Source organism: Bombina bombina, unplaced genomic scaffold (genome assembly GCF_027579735.1).
Source record: "Bombina bombina isolate aBomBom1 unplaced genomic scaffold, aBomBom1.pri scaffold_482, whole genome shotgun sequence".
Lineage (NCBI taxonomy): Eukaryota > Metazoa > Chordata > Amphibia > Anura > Bombinatoridae > Bombina > Bombina bombina.
The window spans coordinates 10,525-31,584 of record NW_026512955.1 but is presented as its reverse complement, the minus strand read 5'-3'; the positions used below and the strand labels follow the sequence as shown (position 1 = coordinate 31,584).

The following is a 21,060-nucleotide window of genomic DNA, read 5'->3' as shown; positions in this document are numbered from 1 at the left end:
ACGTGCCTTTACAAGCCTGCAAGAAACATTACTCTAGGATTGTAATGTGCCTCTACAAGCCCGACAAGAAAACATTACTCTAGGATTGTAATATGCCTTTACAAGCCCGACAAGAAACATTACTCTAGGATTGTAACGTGCCTCTACAAGCCCGACAAGAAAACATTACTCTAGGATTGTAACGTGCCTCTACAAGCCCGACAAGAAAGCATTACTCTAGGATTGTATCATGCCTCTATAAGCCCGACAAGAAAACATTACTCTAGGTTTGTAATGTGCCTCTAAAAGCCCGACAAGAAAACATTACTCTAGGATTGTAACGTGCCTTTACAAGCCTGACAAGAAAACATTACTCTAGGATTGTAACGTGCCTCTACAAGCCCGACAAGAAACATTACTCTAGGATTGTAATATGCCTTTACAAGCCCGACAAGAAATCATTACTCTAGGATTGTATCGTGCCTCTACAAGCCCGACAAGAAACATTACTTTAGGATTGTAACATGCCTCTACAAGCCCGACAAGAAAACATTACTCTAGGATTGTAACATGCCTCTATAAGCCCGACAAGAAAACATTACTCTAGGTTTGTAATGTGCCTCTAAAAGCCCGACCAAGAAAACATTACTCTAGGATTGGTAACGTGCCTTTACAAGCCTGACAAGAAAACATTGCTCTAGGATTGTAACGTGCCTCTACAAGCCCGACAAGAAAACATTACTCTAGGATTGTAATATGCCTTTACAAGCCCGACAAGAAAAACATTACTCTAGGATTGTAACGTGCCCTCTACAAGCCCGACAAGAAAACATTACTCTAGGATTGTAACGTGCCTCTACAAGCCCGACAAGAAAACATTACTCTAGGTTTGTAATGTGCCTCTAAAGCCCGACAAGAAAACATTACTCTAGGATTGTAACGTGCTTCTACAAGCCTGACAAGAAACATTACTTTAGGATTGTAACATGCCTCTACAAGCCCGACAAGAAAACAATTACTCTAGGATTGTAACATGCCTCTACAAGCCCGACAAGAAAACATTACTCTAGGATTGTAACGTGCCTCTACCAAGCCCGGCAAGAAAACATTACTATAGGAATGTAACGTGCCTCTATAAGCCCGACAAGAAAACATTACTCTAGGATTGTAACGTGCCTCTACAAGCCCGACAAGAAAACATTAACTATAGGATTGAAACGAGCCTCTACAAGCCCGACAAGAAAACATTACTCTAGGATTGTAACGTGCCTCTACAAGCCTGACAAGAAAGCATTACTCTAGGATTGTAACGTGCCTCTACAAGCCCGACAAGAAAACATTACTATAGGATTGAAACGTGCCTCTACAAGCCCGACAAGAAAACATACTCTAGGATTGTAACGTGCCTCTACAGGCCCGACAAGAATACATTACTCTAGGATTTGTAACATGCCTCTACAAGCCAGACAAGAAAACATTACTATAGGATTGAAACGTGCCTCTACAAGCCCGACAAGAAAACATTACTCTAGGATTGTAACGTGCCTCTACAAGCCAGACAAGAAACATTACTCTAGGATTGTAACGATGCCTCTACAAGCCCGGCAAGAAAACATTACTCTAGGATTGTAACGTGCCTCTACAAGCCCGGCAAGAAAATCATTACTCTAGGATTGTAACGTGCCTCTACAAGCCCAGCAAGAAAACATTACTCTAGGATTGTAACGTGCCTCTACAAGCCCGGCAAGAAAATATTACTCTAGGATTGTAACGTGCATTTTTCAGAAAATAAAGATGTTTGCTAATTTAAAGGGACATTAAAGAGATATAAAGCCCTTTTTGTATTATTATTCAGACAGAGCATGAGATTACAAACAACTTTCTAATTTACTTCTATTATTTATTTTTTCTTCCTTTTCTTGGACTTTTGTTGAAAAGCAGGGATGTTTAGGAGCTGGACCATTTCTGGAGAACTATATGGCAGCAGTTTTGCTTGAATGTTATCTATTTCAAGAGCACTATATGGCAAGCAGGTTTTGCTTGAATGTTATCCATATGCAAGGGCACTATTTCCTGCCATGTAGTGCTTAAGATCCCTACCTAGATATCTCTCAACAAAGAATATCATGGGAATTAAACAAATTTGATTTAAAAAAAAAAAAAAAAGTAAATTGGAAGACTTTTTATAAACTGTATGCTCTGTTAGAATAAAAAAAACAAAAATGTTTGGGTTTAATTCTCTTGAAACCCAAATTTTTTCTTGCATGATAGAGATAGAGCATTCACTTTTACACAGCTTTCCAATGTATTTATGTTATCTAATTTGCTTTGTTTTCTTGCTATCCTTTGTTGAAGAGTATACATCGGTAGGCTCATGAGCAGCAATACACTACTGGGAGTTGACTGGGAGCCACCTAAGGAACGAGTGATAGAAATTTAATAAAGGAAGTAGGAATTAATAAAAGTCATAGAAACCATTATATACAAAACTGAGATTACAGTATTATGTTTACCCCACATTTACCCATTTCTGACCCTGTTTTTATCCCCACTCCCAGGTTTGGACATGACTTCTTGTACATGTGGAAATGACTCCCCCTGTTGGACTTTCAAGCATGGGTATGTGACTCTGTACCCTTTCAAGCTAGAATATTGTTTGATCTGCGCTTCTATGCTATTTGTCATGTGGAAAAACGTTGGCAGAAGGGAGCATGGACACTCTTCCCATCAAGAGCCTAGATTCCACCTGAAAGGGGTGGTGTATGGTCCTTTTCTTGGAGGAGCAGTTCTACTAGTGGGTCTTTGTATCTTCATTCAATACCAAGTCCAGGCATCTGCTGGCATGGCCCCACTGACATCCTTTCTATTCTATTATGCATACTGTGTCACCCTTCTGCCCATTATGATCATTTCCTGTATCATAGGCACACTCTCCCTTAGCCTAGGGGAGAAAGACAGACACATTGGACAGCACAGAGAGAAGAAAGATGACATGGCAATAGACGAGAAACACAGACTTGAAATGGAGCTGGAACAGATAGGGGAGGATATACAACATAATAAAGAGAACAATGAGTCTATACATTGTAATGGAGAGAGAGGGGAGCACTGGAATTCAAAGGAAGAAGACATCCAGGTGACAGAGGAGAACAAAGAAAACTGGAAAAATAAGAAGGGTGAGAATAGGACAGAGAATGGGGAACAGTGTGAGGTTCTTGGAGAGGACAATCAGTACATGCAAGATGATGATGATGATGACCAAAGAAAGTTGGAGCAAAGGATGGAGAACAGGCATGATGAGATGGTTGACCAAACAGCAGGGAAGAGGACAAAGTACAAAGATGGACAAGGAAAAAAGGAGCAAAGAGACATCCTGGATGGAGGCCACAAACATACTAATGTAATGGGAGATGCTAAGAACTACACTCGCAGTTTGGATATTGTTTTGCTGTTGGCAGCTGCTCTGGGACACTTCTCAATCTCCTATTTCTCTTTAGTGGCAATTGTAGCTACAAATAACTGGAATCTGTTAAATAGCCTTAATCTGGCATACTCTGTACTTATGATTTTGCAGCATATGTCTCAAAACATATTTATCATTGAGGGCCTCCGAGGAGACCATGGGAGGCCAATAAGTCCTCATCCTAACACAGAGGAGGCAGAGGAGCAGGAGGATTTGCATCGCAGAATGTCATTAATGGATCTTCGGAGAGCATCACTGGCCTATCTGCAGGACATGGGACGTCTCAGCATTAGCAGAAGATCTGTGAAGGAGATCTCACTCTTCCTTGTTCTCTGTAATATTATGGTGAGTGTGTGTTACATGATTATCATTATTGTGTTATTTTGTCACCCCACTGAATCAAATTGGTGTTAGAATGATGCTCCGTGTAGATTAGTGAAAAACTTCAAAACAACATTCACTTAGTACTACGCACACAATGGTTTGCCTCAGAGTGTCACTATGTCCCACACAAACCTTTGTGACACACTGTCACCCAGTAGCCCACTAATGGCTTTGCATCATATTGTCACATTGTCATGCAGCTTTGTGTCACAGTGGCAGTGTTTCACTTATATTTGTGTTAGTGTCCTCAATTGCCCTGCACAAATCACTATTACAACCACATTTTTAGTGACACAAAGCATTTTGCCAGTGTGAAACAGAAACATGCCAGCCAGCCTTACTCTGCCACTGAGTTTGAGGACCAGAGTAAGTAGCTAATTAGATGTAACCCTCAGACTACACACACAGACCCTAATAGTGACTAATCTGGTCATATACGTTTTGTTATTGACAACATCCATATTGGGTGATTATGAAAGAAAATTATTAGCTAATTCTAGTAAACAAACTTGTAAGATAAAATTTCATTTTTAATTAATAACATATGGAAACTTTTGACATGATTACCTATATTATACAGTCATTATAGTAAAAATAAAATTTAATTTTAGCACTAGCAACCTTGAAAGTCTATGGGGTCAAATCATAATCCATTAGAGAAAACTATCAAATGTTTTTCTATAAAAAAAAAAAAAAAATCCCCATACTCTTTAATGCTGATTTTTCCATAGAAACTCTATAAGTTTTTATAAAAGTTTATGATTTTTCCCTTTGTGTTTAACCACCCTTTGTGTAGTTTAAACACATAGGGTCAGATAACGAGTGTCGCGTTATCAGTTATGGGCGAGTGATAATGGGTTTATCGCAGATGTTTGCACGCGTCAGGTTTTCTGCTCCTATTACAAGTTAAAAGTAAACGTGATAGATTAAGTGCAATTGATGTTAACGTGCATCGGTTTACCGCAACTTCAGAGCTCTGGTTAACTGTTTCGCAAAACACATCAAAAATACATTTAAAAGTACAGTTACACTCATAATAACACCATCTAATAAAAATGATTTAGAAACAATATTACACAACGAGGTCTCAGGTGTTAGAAAAAAAAGGCAGACAAAGGGCTTTAACATTCAGATACATACAAATACATGTTTAAATATGTATATACTGTATATATATATATATATATATATACTGTATATAAAAAAGTGTGTGTGTATCTATATATGTGTACATATGTATTTATATGTGTATATATGTAATTACAGATACAAGGGAGTGGAAGCCCAAAAAGTCATAGAACCCAATATCCTTCACAGTATGATATTACCCAATGGTACCACCTGTGAGCCACTTAAACCTAAAGTGTAATTGGATGTGTCAAACTGCATCAATAGCTATTGGCCTTTAGTGGTGAGCTAGGACTCTGTTGCCACAGACTGACAAAGCTTACTTCAGCGTCTCCTTCTCCCACGTTTGACTCAGCGTATTCACCTCTGTGTCTGTTAGTAGTGACGTCACTATCCGACAATTTCACGGGTACACACTCACAGGGAAATCGTTGCAGCATCAAGTGGTCCCAATACTGGTAATCCAAAGTTCAAAAAAAAGAAAGTCAAGACCTTGCTTTATAAAATCGACAAACTTTATTCCAGCATGATTAAAATAGATACAAGGAGGAACAGCACAATACAGGGGGACGTAGCAACAATGACTTACGCATTTCGGCTGAATACCGTAATCATAGCCTATGGTGCTACACCTGATTTTGACTTAAAACAGGTAACCTAAATTTCTATTGGTTTAATATTTTAAAATATTTGCACGCCCATCCTGAAAATAGTTAATCTCAACTGCTCTCAATTGACAGCAAGACTATATTTGACTAAGTGATTATTATACTGGGAAATAAGGATAAAACATATCAATAAACATATTGATCTAGAAAATCATACACAGTGATTCAAAGTTATATCAGTATTTACAATTATTGTAAAAAACACATATTGACACAATGAACCTATAAGAATGGAATACATATTACTACACTGACATTTACATATGCACATAGGTTGCAATATATTTACACGTACACAAACTCGTATCCAAAATCTCAGTGTACATATACAATGTCAGTATATAAAACAAAATAAGAACACACTCTGCAATAAAACATTGTTCAAGACATCATAGGTCAATAGATTATTTAGCAAACATGGACAAGAGAGCAAAAGGACAAGACATGACATATATTAACCACTTTAAGGGTATGTCTTTACTACCACTGTCGGTACTTGTCTCATACATCACAAGTTACTCCCAGTAGTTTATCATATCGTATCTCAAATTTAAGCCTGTTGGTATACGTGTACCCATCTTAAAAATCCAATACAACTCTCGCTTAGCCAGAAGTTGCTCTTTATTTCCCCCTCTGTTAGGTACCCTAACTTTTTCGATAGCACACCACCTGAAAGTATTGAGTTTACTACCATGTCTGGTGACAAAGTGCTGCACTAACGGTGTAGAGGATTTACCCACAGTTATGGTCGACAGATGTTCCCTAATCCTGGAGTTAATATCCCTGGTGGTTAGACCCACGTATTGTATCCCACACTGGGTGCATTCTATGAGATAAATAACATATGTCATGGTACAATTAAGACATGAAAGTATATCATAACTTTCCCAAGTGACTTTAACATAGTAACATAGTAGATAAGGTTGAAAAAAGACCGAAGTCCATCGAGTTCAACCTATACAAATCTAAAATACTTACAAAAAGCTCCAGTTAAAAAAACCATAGAATTTTTATTGTTTTAAAAGATAGATAATCCCTTTATTACTCATTCCCCAGTTTTGCATAACCAACACAGTTATAATAATGTACTTTTTACCTTTGTGATTACCTTGTATCTAGGAACCTTCTTCCAGCCCCCTGATCACATGACTGTGACTGTTTATTATCTATTGTCTTAAATTTAGCATTGTATTGTGCTAGATCTTAAATAACTTTCTGTGCCTGAACACAGTGTTATCTATATGGCCCACGTGTACTTTCTGTCTCTTTGTGTTTAAAAGAGATTTAAAAAGCATGTGATAAGAGGCAGCCCTCAAAGGCTTAGAAATTAGCATATGAGCCTATCTATGTTTAGTTTAAACTAAGAATACCAAGAGAAAAAAGCAAATTTGATGATAAAAGTAAATTGGAAAGTCAATTAAAATTAAAAGTCCTATCTGAATAATGAAAGTTTAATTTATACTTGACTGTCTCTTTAAGCTTAAATAACCCCATTAAAAGGTGACCCATTTAATACTAGCAATCATATCCATGAATTTTGTTTATATACAGAAATGTATCCAGACTATTTTTAAATGTATCTAGGGTATTGGCATTCACTACCTCCTTCGGTAATGAGTTACACAATTTTATTGCTCTTACAGTGAAAAAAACATTTCCGTTGCAGGAGATTAAATCTCTGTATATGGGCTTTGAATATATTTATATAAAGTTATCATGTCACCTCTCAAGCGCCTTTTTTCTAAAGAAAACAGACCCAGTTTGACTAGCCTCTCCTCATAGGTTCATTTCTCCAATCCCCTTTTTAGCTTTGTGGCACTTCTCTGAACTTTTTCTAGTTCTGCAATATCTTTTTTTTTTTGCGATCGTTCCCCAGAACTGCACTCCATACTCAAGGTGAGATCTTACCAGGGCTTTATATAGTGACAGAATTATGCTTTCCTCCCTTGAATCAATGCCTCTTTTAATACATGCTAGTATCTTATTAGCCTTTGAAGCCACTGCCCTGCATTGTACACCCATCTTTAGCTTGTTATCTATTACTACTCCCAAATCCCTTTCCTCCTCTGTTTGGCTAAGTCTTGTCCCATTTAAAAAATATGTTGCCTACTTCCAAAATGTAGAACCTTGCATTTTTCCCTATTAAATCTCATTTTCCTTTTACTTGCCCATAGTTCTAATTTTTGCAGATCCCTTTGTAATGAAAGTTCATCCTGCTCTGACCTAATGACCTTACTTAACTTAGTATCATCTGCAAAAATAGAGATTTTGCTATTTAATCCTTGCTCCAAGTCATTTATAAAAATATTAAAAAGAACAGGGCCCAGTACTGATCCCTGGGGGACTCCACTGATTACCTTTGTCCAATCTGAGTATGATCCATTTACTACTACTCGTTGCTCCCTATCTTTTATCCAGTTACTTCTGAGCTAACATTTTCAGCTGTTCCCAGTCCCATAATTTTGTGCATTAATCTCTCATGTGGTACTGTATCAAATGCCTTTGCAAAATCTAAGTATATCACATCAACTGATTCCCCTTTAGCTATATTTTTACTTACTTCCTCATTGAATTTAATTAGATTAGTTTGACATGATCTATTTCTCCTAAAACCATGCTGATTAGAAGTCATAATCTTGTTTACACGAATATGCTCATCAATATAATAATTTATAATCCCTTCAAATATCTACCCCCCTATTGATTTCAGACTAACTGTTCTATAGCTTCCTGGATCATCCCTGCTTCCCTTTTTGAAGAGTGGCACCACATCAGCTTTACGCCATTCCTGGGGTACCATGCCTGAGGATAATGAGTCTTGAAACATTAAGAGTAGAGGTTTGTCTATAACAGTGCTAAGTTCCTTTAACACCATTGGGTGTATTCCATCTGGGCCTGGAGTTTTATTTACCTTAATATTATCCATTTTTTTCCTGATGTCCTCTAAACATAACCCATTTAGCCACAACGACTTAGATTTTTTCTTTTTCTTTTTATAACCATATGGTATTTGTTGATATGTATATTTATTTAACAAAGTTTTGAATATTATCCATTTATCCTCTGTATTTTTATTAGAGAATACATTGTCCCAATTTATATTATTTAATAATTTCCTTAAATTGTTGAATTTTGCTTTCTTGAAATTAAAAGTCTTAGTTAAACCTTTAAGACATTTCATATGAAAAGAGATTTCAAATGTGACCATGTTATGATCACTGTTACCCAAATTTTCTTTGAATTCTATGTTTGATATTATATCTGTATTGTTTGATAGCACTAAATCCAATATAGTTTTACTCCTAGTTGGCTCCTCTATTAATTGTGACAAGACGCTATCCCTGAGAACATTTAAAAATCTATCCCCCTATCTATCAGGGTAGTTAAAATCTCCCATAATTACAGCACTGTTATTAGCAGCCTTACCTATTTGGATAAGTAGTTTCCTCTGGGTCACTAATTTTTGGGGGCTTGTAGCATGTTCCTAGTAATATTTTTTTAGGATTTTTTTCCCCACTCTTTATTTCAACCCACAGGGTCTCTACATTGTCACTTGTATCATAAATATCTTCCCTTATTGTAGGTTTAAGGTTAGGTTTAATTTACATGCATATTCCTCCACCCCTTTTATTATTCCTGTCCCTCCTAAATAAAGTATACCCCTCTAAGTTAACTGCCCAGTCATCTGAATCATCCCACCAAGTTTCAGTTATACTGATAACATCATAGTCCTCTTCTGCAACTAAGAGCGTCAGCTCCCCCATTTTACCTGTCATGCTTCTTGCATTTGTTGTCATATATTTAATTTTAATGTGCTTTCTGCTGCTACTTGGTGTGCTTTCCTCTATACTTTCTAATGTTACATTTCTTAAGTCATCCCTTCCTTGAGATATTAAGGGAGTGACATATTCACAGACTGATCTCTCTGTTCTATTGTGTTTTAACTGACCCTCCCCCCTTTGCCTAGTTTAAAAGGTTCTCTAAACGTGCTACCATCCTTTCCCCCAGCTCACCAGCACCCATGTCATTCAGGTGCAATCCATCCTTACTGTACAAATTGTACCCTAGTGAAAAATCAGCCCAGTGTTCTAAAAAAGTCAAACCCCTCATTTTTACACCGTGTTTTTAACCATGAATTAACAGACCTTAGCTCCTTCTGCCTTACTGAGTTAGGACACGGCACTGGTAATATCTCAGAAAATATTACTTTGGAGGTCCTTGCTTTAAGCTTGATACCTAACTCCCTGAAGTCATTTTTTAGGACTCTCCATCTCCCACCGATTCCTCCATTGGTACCAATATGCACCATGATTGCAGGATCAGACCCACATCCCTCTAACAATCTATCAATACGCTCCACAATATGCCTAATATGAGCTCCTGGAAGACAGCAAACTGTTCTATTTAAAGGGTCTGGATGACAAATTACCCTATCAATCTTCCTAATAATAGAGTCTCCTATCACCAACATCTGCCTCAGGCACTGACTTGTATGCCTCTCTTCCATGACTGAAGGACTGTTAACTATAGTATGCCCCTCTACCATTTCTGAAGGACTGCCCACCATAGTATGCTGCTCTTCCACAACTAAAGGACTGTTCACTATACTAGGCAAAACAGCCCTCTCTGACACTGCCACCCCTGAACTGATATCCCCAACATCTTCACTTAATCTGGCAAATCTATTGGGGTGTACCAGCTCAGAACTGGCCTGTCTTTAGATGAAAACTTTTTGGTCACTAAAACATATTCGCATGGTTTGCATTTTTTATGTCCACATCTGAACATGCCTACATGCGTGAGCCAAGAGCTAGTGGTGGATGTTATAGGTCGCAATTGGGTAGGTGCAAGAATAGACCCCAGAGTTTTACATTTTTTATATGAACATCTAATTCCCTTTTCAACCACATCTGTTAAACCATTGTCTGCCGCTAATAGTGGGAAATGTTTTTTTACAATTCCAAAAATTTGCTTGTACTGAGCACTGTATCTTGTTACAAAATGAAGTCCCTCAAAGTTAGTGGCATGTTCTCTAGTAGGCCCCTGTCACAGTAAGTAATCCCTTCGTATAGACTGTACATTGTGTTTGGCTCGTGTCACGTCTCTTTTGGGATACTGTCTGGTTAGCAACCTGCCTTCCAATTGTTCTGACTCTTTGAAAAAATCTGTCTCCTCACTACAATTGCGCCTGATCCTGGTGAATTGACACTTTGCTACCGCATATGTCACATGCTTAGGGGGCAGCTTGTCAAGGTCAAGAAAATTGATCTGAGATGGATTAGATTCATGGGTGAACCATAAACCCAGATTGTTACAATTTAGGTAGTGCATAAAGGGTTCAATAGTGTCCACCAGGCGTGTCCAAATCAAAAGCAGGTCATCTATAAAGCATTTATACATCATTATGTGTGACCTGTAGGGATTCCCCTCTCCAAAGATGTGCACCATCTCCCACCATCCGCAGGGCCACCATCAGGGGGTGAATAGGGTGATTCCTGTCAGGGGCCCAGTGGGCCCCATGAGGCAAGCACAACTATTATTTAAAAAAAAAAATATATATATATATATATATATTTATTATTATTATTTTTTTACATTTTGGCAGCCACCAGAGGGTGCTACAGCAGAGTGCCATTGAGCATGGAAAATGTTATTACAAGGAGTAAAACATTACCATTTGAGAGGATTTCTGAGTGTGCACTAAACCACTATGCACAGTGTGAGACAGACTTAGCACTTCAGTTTGTACAGTGTGTGCAGAGTCAGGCGGCAGATCACTTTCATTTGCAGAGTAGGTAGGACTTACTTAGTAAATGTTTTTTATTTATTTGTGCAATTTCAGATTGTAACTTCAGTGTGGTAGTTGTGTGGCGGGCCAGGGCTCCATAATTTTTTTTTTTAACAATATGCAGCAGTGTAGTTAGGATTATTTGACAATGCTGTAGAAATTCTATATTTAAAACTATGCAGAAATGTTGGCTCCTCAATACACAAATGGTAGGTGCCCTTTTGACAAATATGATTTTTTTTATATTTACATTACATTCCAGTTTACTGCCCCTTTATGCAAGGACTTTCCAGATGCCAGGAGGCATTTTTTCATCTGCATAAAATGTTATACTCTCAGGCTAAGATTGCTCAGTGTTTGAAATGAGACAGGTTAACTTAACACTGTCCAGTTTACTCAACAGCTGTTTTTTTTTTAACAATATGCAGCAGTGTAGTTAGGATTATTTGACAATGCTGTAGAAATTCTATATTTAAAACCATGCAGAAATGTTGGCTCCTCAATACACAAATGGTAGGTGCCCTTTTGACAAATATGATTTTTTTTATATTTACATTACATTCCAGTTTACTGCCCCTTTATGCAAGGACTTTCCAGATGCCAGGAGGCATTTTATCTAAGATTTTTTCATCTGCATAAAATGTTATACTCTCAGGCTAAGATTGCTCAGTGTTTGAAATGAGACAGGTTAACTTAACACTGTCCAGTTTACTCAACAGCTGTCCAGTTTACTCAACAGCTTAAAATACATACAAACAAGCCTAAATCCTGCATTTGACCAGATTTAATGGTAAGAGACCTAGTTCCACAGCTTATGGTTCCACCAAGACCATATAGAGTACAGCATTTTCAAAATCCAAAAGTACAGCTGACAGATGGGAACATTTGTAAACCAGATATGAAGTTGTGCTCTTGGTTGGGGAAAATGGGGGGAACCCCAAACATATGTCAACCTTTCAAACATACTTTTCTTCATTTACCCATTCTGACAGACCAATAATGTACAATTTTGAATTCACAAAATTATTTTTGTTTGCACATTTACAAATATGAATCTTTAAAAAGTGATTTCTTAATTTCTGCTATTTTTTTATCATGCATGTGACACACTATTGATTTAGGGGATGGCAATATGCAGAAATTTTACCTCCTGTGTTTTGTGGGTGTCTGTGTTTATGTCTTTGTGCTTTTGTTGGTGTGTATATGAATGTGTATATTTTTTCTGTGGATCTCTCTGTGAGGGTTTGTGTGTGTGTGTGTGTGTGTGTGTGTGTGTCTTTATGTGTTTTCTGAGGCTGTCTCTGTCTCCTTTTTTGACAAAACTGTAGTCTACCTCATTACTTGTCAGGTCAATGTAAACAAGTGCTGAGTGTCTGTGTCTGAGATTGTTTGTGTGTTTCTTTGCTTGTCTGCTAGAGTGTCTATATGTGAAAACTTATGTGTGTCTGTGTTTTTGTGTGTTACTAACTTTACAACATTTCCAAGTTTGACTACACTTAATAATAAAGTGCATATACATTTTAGTCACTTGGTCAAAAATTGCACATGTCAAAGGGGGGGGGGGGTGCTGATCAATGGTTAAGTAAGGGGCCCCAAAATTTCTAGTGGCGGCCCTGACCATCTGAGATATAGGTTTGCATATGATGAGGCAAATTTTGCTCCCATCACTGTGCCACACCTTTGGAGAAAGAAATCTCCCTTAAAATTGTGAGATAGTAAAAATTCAGTGACCCTAAGGATACATTCTTGAAATTCCCTGGTATATTGGGTCAAATGTTGCAAAGAAAATTTAATAGCCTGAAGACCCCTGCCATGAGGGATAGAGGAATACAGGGAGACTGCATTAATTGTAAGCCAGGTGTAGTCATTGCTCCAATATACTTCTTCTATAGGATTTGGAACATACTTTGTATTTTTTATATGGGAGGCTAAGGTGACCACAAGTGGCTGTAAAATTGAGTCAAGCCATTGGGACGTGCGCTCTAAGAGTGAGTCAATACCACTAACTATGGGGCGACCCTGGACTTCCGTGAAATTTTTATGTACCTTAGGTAGATGGTGAAACCACAGGATTCTGGGAAATTCTACATCCATATAGGCAGCAGAAACCCGTGTTCCACACCATCATCCAAGATATGTCTCAATTCTGTCCTAAATCTCCCAGTAGGATCCCCCATAAGTCTAGTGTATTCACTCGGATTGTTCAATTGGTGCACTGCTTCCGCAACATAATACTCCCTCTATTCATGACAACCACTGACCCACCCTTGTCAGCAGGACATATGACAAGTGTTTTGTTCTATTATAGGGCTCTCATAACTTCTCTTTGATTCCTCATTAAATTCTGTTTACATTTTTCTGATTTTGTTTTGTTCATAAGGGCTATTAGGTCTCTTTCTATCCTAGACTGAAATGTCTCTATGATACTTTGTATGGGATAAAAACGTGCCTTGTTTTTAAAAGTCTTCCCTTTGTTTATATGTCCCAATTCACCATTAAGATTCCAACATCTGAAGAGTTGTTAAATCACAATTTTCTTTAAAAGATGTAAAACTAATATCGAAAGCTGGGGTTTGCAGAATTACATCATCAGAAGCTGCCTCCATTCCCCCAAAATGCTTTTTTAGGGTAACATTCCTTATCAGTCGATTTACATCTAGTAAAGTTTGAAATATATCGAACTCAGTGAGGAGAAGCCTAAACCCAAACTAAGTAGCTGTTCCTGTTCAGGTGTTAACTGAGTACTAGAGAGGTTTATCACATTCATCATTTGTACCTGCTCTGGGGTCGATTCCCCCTGAGTTGATATCTTTCCTGTATGTTTGCTATTCGTTGTAGCTGTGTTTGTGTGTTTGACCCCCCCCCATAGGTTCCTGGTCCACCGGAAAAACAATATCTAGTTCCGATATGGGTAATGGGTACATTCGTTTATGGGTAATTAGCTAGGGGCACTGCACTGGTTACGGGGCCCTGTGTGTATTTGCTCCCCCCATATGTCTCCTTAGGTATTACTACCATTGTAGTTGGTGCCACACTATAATTTCCCATCCTCTCTGGGCTTTTAAGTATGCCAGATTTACCTTGGTTAGAGGCAACATTTCTAATAGTTTTATTCTTATCTGAGGAACATTCAGTCTCACTATCTGAAAAAGACACTGTTTTCCTGCCTCTACATCTCCTATTTCTATTCCTGTTCTTAGGATGAGGCTGGTTACGTCTGAATTCATTGCGCTTTTTTTTTTTATTATTATTATTTTTTTTTTTTTATTCCAGATATACACCGATTCAGACTGCTAATCAATTTTATCCCTCATGAATTTTATGTGTTTATTTTCCATTATAATGGATGTATGATTTTCTAGATCGATATGTTTATTGATATGTTTTATTCTTATTTTCCAGTATAATAATCACAGTCAAATATAGTCTTGCTGTCAATTAAGAGCAGTTGAGATTAACTATTTTCAGGATGGGCATGCAAATATTTTTAAATAGTTAGCCAATAGAAATTTAGATTACCTGTTTTAAGTCAGAATCAGGTGTAGCACCATAGGCTATGATTACAGCACTCAGCTGAAACGCATAAGCCATTGGTGCTACGTCCCCCTGTATTGTGCTGTTCTTCCTTGGATCTATTTTAATCATGTTGGAATAAAGTGTGTCGATTTTTTCCAAGCAAGGTCCTGCCTTTCTTTTCTTGAACTATATGTAATTACAGTCATACATACACATTTAAACATATAAATATGTTTGTACACATATATAGACATATAAGTACATTGCAGTTAAAGCAATAGTCTAGTCAAAATTAAATTTTCATGATTCAGATAGAGCAAGCAATTTTAAGCAACTTTCTAATTTACTCCTATTATCAAGTTTTCTTTGTTCTCTTGGTATATTTATTTGAATGTAAGCTTAGGAGCCAGCCCATTTTTGATTGATTGGAGGCTACATTTAGACACCAATTAGAAAGCGCTACCCAGGTGCTAAACCAAAATTGGGCCAGCTCCTAAGCTTACATTCTTGCTTTTTCAAATAAATATACCAAGAGAACGAAGAAAAATTGATAATAGGAGTAAATTAGAAAGTTGCTTAAAATTGCTGCTCTACCTGAATCATGAAAGTTTAATTTTGACAACACTATCCCTTAAAGTAGATGAAAACATGAAAAAAGATATTTATGCAATATTTATGTTTAATAAAGTGTTATACTGTGTATTTACTGTAAGTATTTCAAATTCCAATGTTCTGAATATGTTCTAAGTATTTGTAAATACATATTAATATATATATATGTATACCAATATATTTATTGTTTGTGTATGTATGTGTTTATATAAGGACTTCGAATGAGGGACATATATGTAGTTTTTTGTACACCTTGTTTATATACATATGATATACACTTGATACACGATTTAGATATTTTACACTTTATTTGTTTGTTTAAGATCACATTTTCTGTCAATTGGTACAGTCCTGATAGGTTTGCACACGGCCTCCATTCATTGGTGGCCTCTTTAGGGGAGGGCTTAACAGGCCTTTATTAGTTTGTTTGTTTGCAGTTTCTGTTGGTCAGAGGAAGGGACGCTATTTGTCCCGAAACGTCACTAATAAATTTCATTTGAACTGTTATCTGAAGACCAGTGAGTGCTTTTTTCAATTTTGCTGATGAATTTTCCTACAGAGCACCCTGGTAGTTGATGGTAGCTGGTGAGAGTGCATATACCCTTTCTTCCATTTTGGCTATATATATATATATATATATATATATATATATATATACAGGGAGTGCAGAATTATTAGGCAAATGAGTATTTTGACCACATCATCCTCTTTATGCATGTTGTCTTACTCCAAGCTGTATAGGCTCGAAAGCCTACTACCAATTAAGCATATTAGGTGATGTGCATCTCTGTAATGAGAAGGGGTGTGGTCTAATGACATCAACACCCTATATCAGGTGTGCATAATTATTAGGCAACTTCCTTTCCTTTGACAAAATGGGTCAAAAGAAGGACTTGACAGGCTCAGAAAAGTCAAAAATAGTGAGATATCTTGCAGAGGGATGCAGCACTCTTAAAATTGCAAAGCTTCTGAAGCGTGATCATCGAACAATCAAGCGTTTCATTCAAAATAGTCAACAGGGTCGCAAGAAGCGTGTGGAAAAACCAAGGCGCAAAATAACTGCCCATGAACTGAGAAAAGTCAAGCGTGCAGCTGCCAAGATGCCACTTGCCACCAGTTTGGCCATATTTCAGAGCTGCAACATCACTGGAGTGCCCAAAAGCACAAGGTGTGCAATACTCAGAGACATGGCCAAGGTAAGAAAGGCTGAAAGACGACCACCACTGAACAAGACACACAAGCTGAAATGTCAAGACATTGCCAAGAAATATCTCAAGACTGATTTTTCTAAGGTTTTATGGACTGATGAAATGAGAGTGAGTCTTGATGGGCCAGATGGATGGGCCCGTGGCTGGATTGGTAAAGGGCAGAGAGCTCCAGTCCGACTCAGACGCCAGCACGGTGGAGGTGGAGTACTGGTTTGGGCTGGTATCATCAAAGATGAGCTTGTGGGGCCTTTTCGGGTTGAGGATGGAGTCAAGCTCAACTCCCAGTCCTACTGCCAGTTTCTGGAAGACACCTTCTTCAAGCAGTGGTACAGGAAGAAGTCTGCATACTTCAAGAAAAACATGATTTTCATGCAGGACAATGCTCCATCACACGCGTCCAAGAACTCCACCGCGTGGCTGGCAAGAAAGGGTATAAAAGAAGAAAATCTAATGACATGGCCTCCTTGTTCACCTGATCTGAACCCCATTGAGAACCTGTGGTCCATCATCAAATGTGAGATTTACAAGGAGGGAAAACAGTACACCTCTCTGAACAGTGTCTGGGAGGCTGTGGTTGCTGCTGCACGCAATGTTGATGGTGAACAGATCAAAACACTGACAGAATCCATGGATGGCAGGCTTTTGAGTGTCCTTGCAAAGAAAGGTGGCTATATTGGTCACTGATTTGTTTTTGTTTTGTTTTTGAATGTCAGAAATGTATATTTGTGAATGTTGAGATGTTATATTGGTTTCACTGGTAAAAATAAATAATTGAAATGGGTATATATTTGTTTTTTGTTAAGTTGCCTAATAATTATGCACAGTAATAGTCACCTGCACACACAGATATCCCCCTAAAATAGCTATAACTAAAAACAAACTAAAAACTACTTCCAAAACTATTCAGCTTTGATATTAATGAGTTTTTTGGGTTCATTGAGAACATGGTTGTTGTTCAATAATAAAATTAATCCTCAAAAATACAACTTGCCTAATAATTCTGCACTCCCTGTATTTGTGCAAATTTTTTTTATATATATAGTAGATAGAAGACAGCACTCACTGGTCTTAAATAATGCAATAAATGCTTTTAATTAAGTGACGTTTCGGGAAATTCTCCCCGTGAGTAGTGTGTTTTTTTTCCCACTTTTTTGCCACATAGACTTTTATGGGGGAAATACCTTATCGCGCGCGTGATATCCTAAGTTTGGCTTTTTTCACACGTAAGGTTAGCGAACAGTTTACTTAATATGTGTGGAACCCAACGCGTGCAAAAAGTTTACTTCTAGCACAGTTAACGCTCGAGCGAGAGCATTGAATAGTGCTCCACTTGTAATCTTGCCCATATACATTTAGGGTCGCTAGTGCTAAGCTCTAACATAGCTCATGCATTTATTTTCACCCATTAAGCCGTTGGGGTCTGAAGATTTTAATCCTTTTATGGGTACTTTTCCTGCAAGCAAGGATTGGGGTCTAGCTGTGTCCATGTCAATCTCTTGAGTAAGAGTAGTGGTGACTTTTAGCAGTTAAAAGGCGGTGAGGAAGTCTTTGCTTTACTTTTAACACTTTGCTAGCCCTTTGCAGAAAGCCAGAGTTGGTTACTCTGTTCTTTCTTTTCCTACAGGTCTATGACAGGGAGTGAAGCGGCTGTCAAATCTAAGGATCAGCATCTATCATGCAAATGGATCTAAGGTATGTGCTTTTGCCTTCTAGGTACAGAAGGATAGCAGCACTTAGGAGGTTAATCCTCTTTTCAGATCCTTCATTTGGGACTTAATACTCCTTATTAGTTAAGGATTTATATTAAGGACATGGCACTTGGGTATTTTTATTAGTATGGGTACGGTCAGATCATATGAGGAGTTTCACTTGGCCAGGGGAGTTTAGGGGTTAACAGTAAAGGAGTTCTTTATTGGTTACCTCCCATTTAATTACGCTTCTAGGTTAGAGGCTTACATTTTTATTTGACATTATTGGGCTACCGGATTAACATATATTCAGTTTAACGGTCTTAATACCTTAGCCGTTGTTAAACTGCAGTTTTTCGCACTATTTTTAGAGAGGTGTAAATTTATGTGTCACAGTTTACTTTCTGAGACCGCACTTCGGCTTTTACAAAGCAGAGTGGTTATAGAGTTAGTGCAGCCATCTTTGACTCTTGTTACGGTTGCCTCCAGGCTGGCTGGAAGTTGGACCGTAGAAAAGGATGCTCCTAGCGCTCACCAAAGGAGCAGCAGCACCGTGGACACTATAACTACTGCGTAGCCACCATCAGTAATGCAGACTATATGAACCACCGCTGCTGGGCTGGTATCTCGCCGTCTGCTCTGCACCCTGGACCTACGACCAGGCTCCAGTAGGCGAACCTCTTCCTTCTGTAGCAATCCCTGTAGCTAAGGGAGTATGAAAAACATAGCAATCCCTGTAGTGATTATAAGCTGTCCCCTACAAACATGAGTCAAAGCTGCAAGTTAGAGGGTCAAAAATAGGTCTGATGTGCTGGAGCACACAGCCTCCTTTTTATTGAGGTTACATGCAAACAGGACACTCTCAGGGGGAGGCATAAAATCCCCCATCACACATTTGATATTAGATAGAGAGACACTCCCTTTGACAGGCCACAACATTTACTTCAGCAGATAACATTACACACAATAAAACAATGCAGTCCACCTTATCAATACTAGTCTGATTAGACAATGGGAAAGTTGATCACTAAACCTAATTAGAGCTAATCCCAGCAGACTTGTATTTAGAATAGGTTTCTTGAAGCTGAACAAAATGTAACTCTTAATGGCACACAATGAAACTGAACCAAGTGGGAGAAAGCCAGGGACAAGTCATTTCACAGGTCTGGGGACATAGTCTTAAAGGGGGCATTGTTCACCACGTAGTACTGGCCTGTAAGTTCCAGGTTGTAGGATGAAAGTGTAGCATCCTCGGCCTTCCTGGCGCAGCTGGGCAAATAGCTGATGGTACTTGGGGGGCAGAGGCCAGCGGCACTCTGCCCTGGTGCCAGCGCTTCTGCTGGGGTGAGGGGTTTGCAGGCCAGTCCTGTAACAAGGACAAGGTCTGTAGGGCAGAGGCCAGCAGCGCTCTGTCCTGATGCCAGCTCTTCTGCTTGGGGAATTGGGGCATAGTCCTGCCCAGTGGCAAAGGGAACGTGGGGGTCAGTGGGGGTTAACATCTCCACTGTTAACCCTGGGCCCAAGTTAGGAGTTAGCTGGGGAGGGGGAGATTGGCTTACCTCCTCCTCCTGATACTCCGGCGGCCGTTGGGAAGGGAGGTCGATGCTCTCCGCTTCCTGTGGAACATGCTGCGGCTGGGGAGAGAGACCGGTTGTCTCCTCTCCCTGGAAAGCACACTCCGGCTGGGGAGGGAGGTCGATGCTCTCCCCTCCCTGTAGCTGGGTCTGTCGCTGGGTATCTGGGCCGCCTGCCCAGCATCCCTGTAGGGCCGGTAGAGAGACTGCGGTCCCATCTCCACCTGCCTGCTGGGGGTCCTCCCAGGACCAGTCTATGAGGCCTGCTGCCTCTGGTATCTCTGGTTGGGGTTGGGGAAGGAGACCGGTTGTCTCTTCCCTCTGCACAGTATACTGCCGCTGGGGAGGGAGGTCGCTGCTCTCCTCTCCCTGTGGAATATGCTGCGGCTGGGGAGAGAGACCAGGTGTCCATACCCTCAAACTCCACAGTTGGCGCTCAAAGGCTCGTGCCGCTTCGTTCTCAGTAGCCAATTCCCGGATGAGGCGACTGACTACCTCCTGTGCAGGGTCTGGACCATATCGGACTAGCCGCCTCTTTACCTCTGGAACGAAATCAGCGCCCTCATAGCGACGGATCAGGTTGAGGTGCTCTTCACAGGGTTCTGACCAGTGTCTTGTCAGCTCCATGCTGCTGTAGGTAGGGACGCTGCGCAGTGGCTAGCGTTGCCCTCAATTACTCTCTTACGATACCAGTGCTGTTGTGGTGCTGCTCCTTGCGCTAGGACGCGATCCCACCGCTGCCGCCAGGCTGGCTGGAAGTTGGACCGTAGAAAAGGATGCTCCTAGCGCTCACCAAAGGAGCAGCAGCACCGTGGACACTATAACTACTGCGTAGCCACCATCAGTAATGCAGACTATATGAACCACCGCTGCTGGGCTGGTATCTCGCCGTCTGCTCTGCGCCCTGGACCTACGACCAGGCTCCAGTAGGCGAACCTCTTCCTTCTGTAGCAATCCCTGTAGCTAAGGGAGTATGAAAAACATAGCAATCCCTGTAGTGATTATAAGCTGTCCCCTACAAACATGAGTCAAAGCTGCAAGTTAGAGGGTCA

General features: G+C 39.4%; 1 protein-coding gene across 1 annotated transcript in view; it reads left to right on the top strand.

Annotated features, from left to right (window-relative positions):
- The window catches only part of LOC128644619 (proton channel OTOP3-like), a 37,328-nt gene extending 18,940 nt beyond the window's left edge, over nucleotides 1-18,388 (top strand). Inside the window, exons 5-8 of the mRNA XM_053697164.1 lie at nucleotides 2,538-3,787; nucleotides 4,069-4,192; nucleotides 5,392-5,606; nucleotides 18,371-18,388. Coding sequence (XP_053553139.1) covers nucleotides 2,538-3,787; nucleotides 4,069-4,192; nucleotides 5,392-5,606; nucleotides 18,371-18,388 — 1,607 coding nt within the window. The remainder of the gene's footprint in view (nucleotides 1-2,537; nucleotides 3,788-4,068; nucleotides 4,193-5,391; nucleotides 5,607-18,370) is intronic.
- The last annotated feature ends 2,672 nt before the right edge of the window (nucleotides 18,389-21,060 follow it).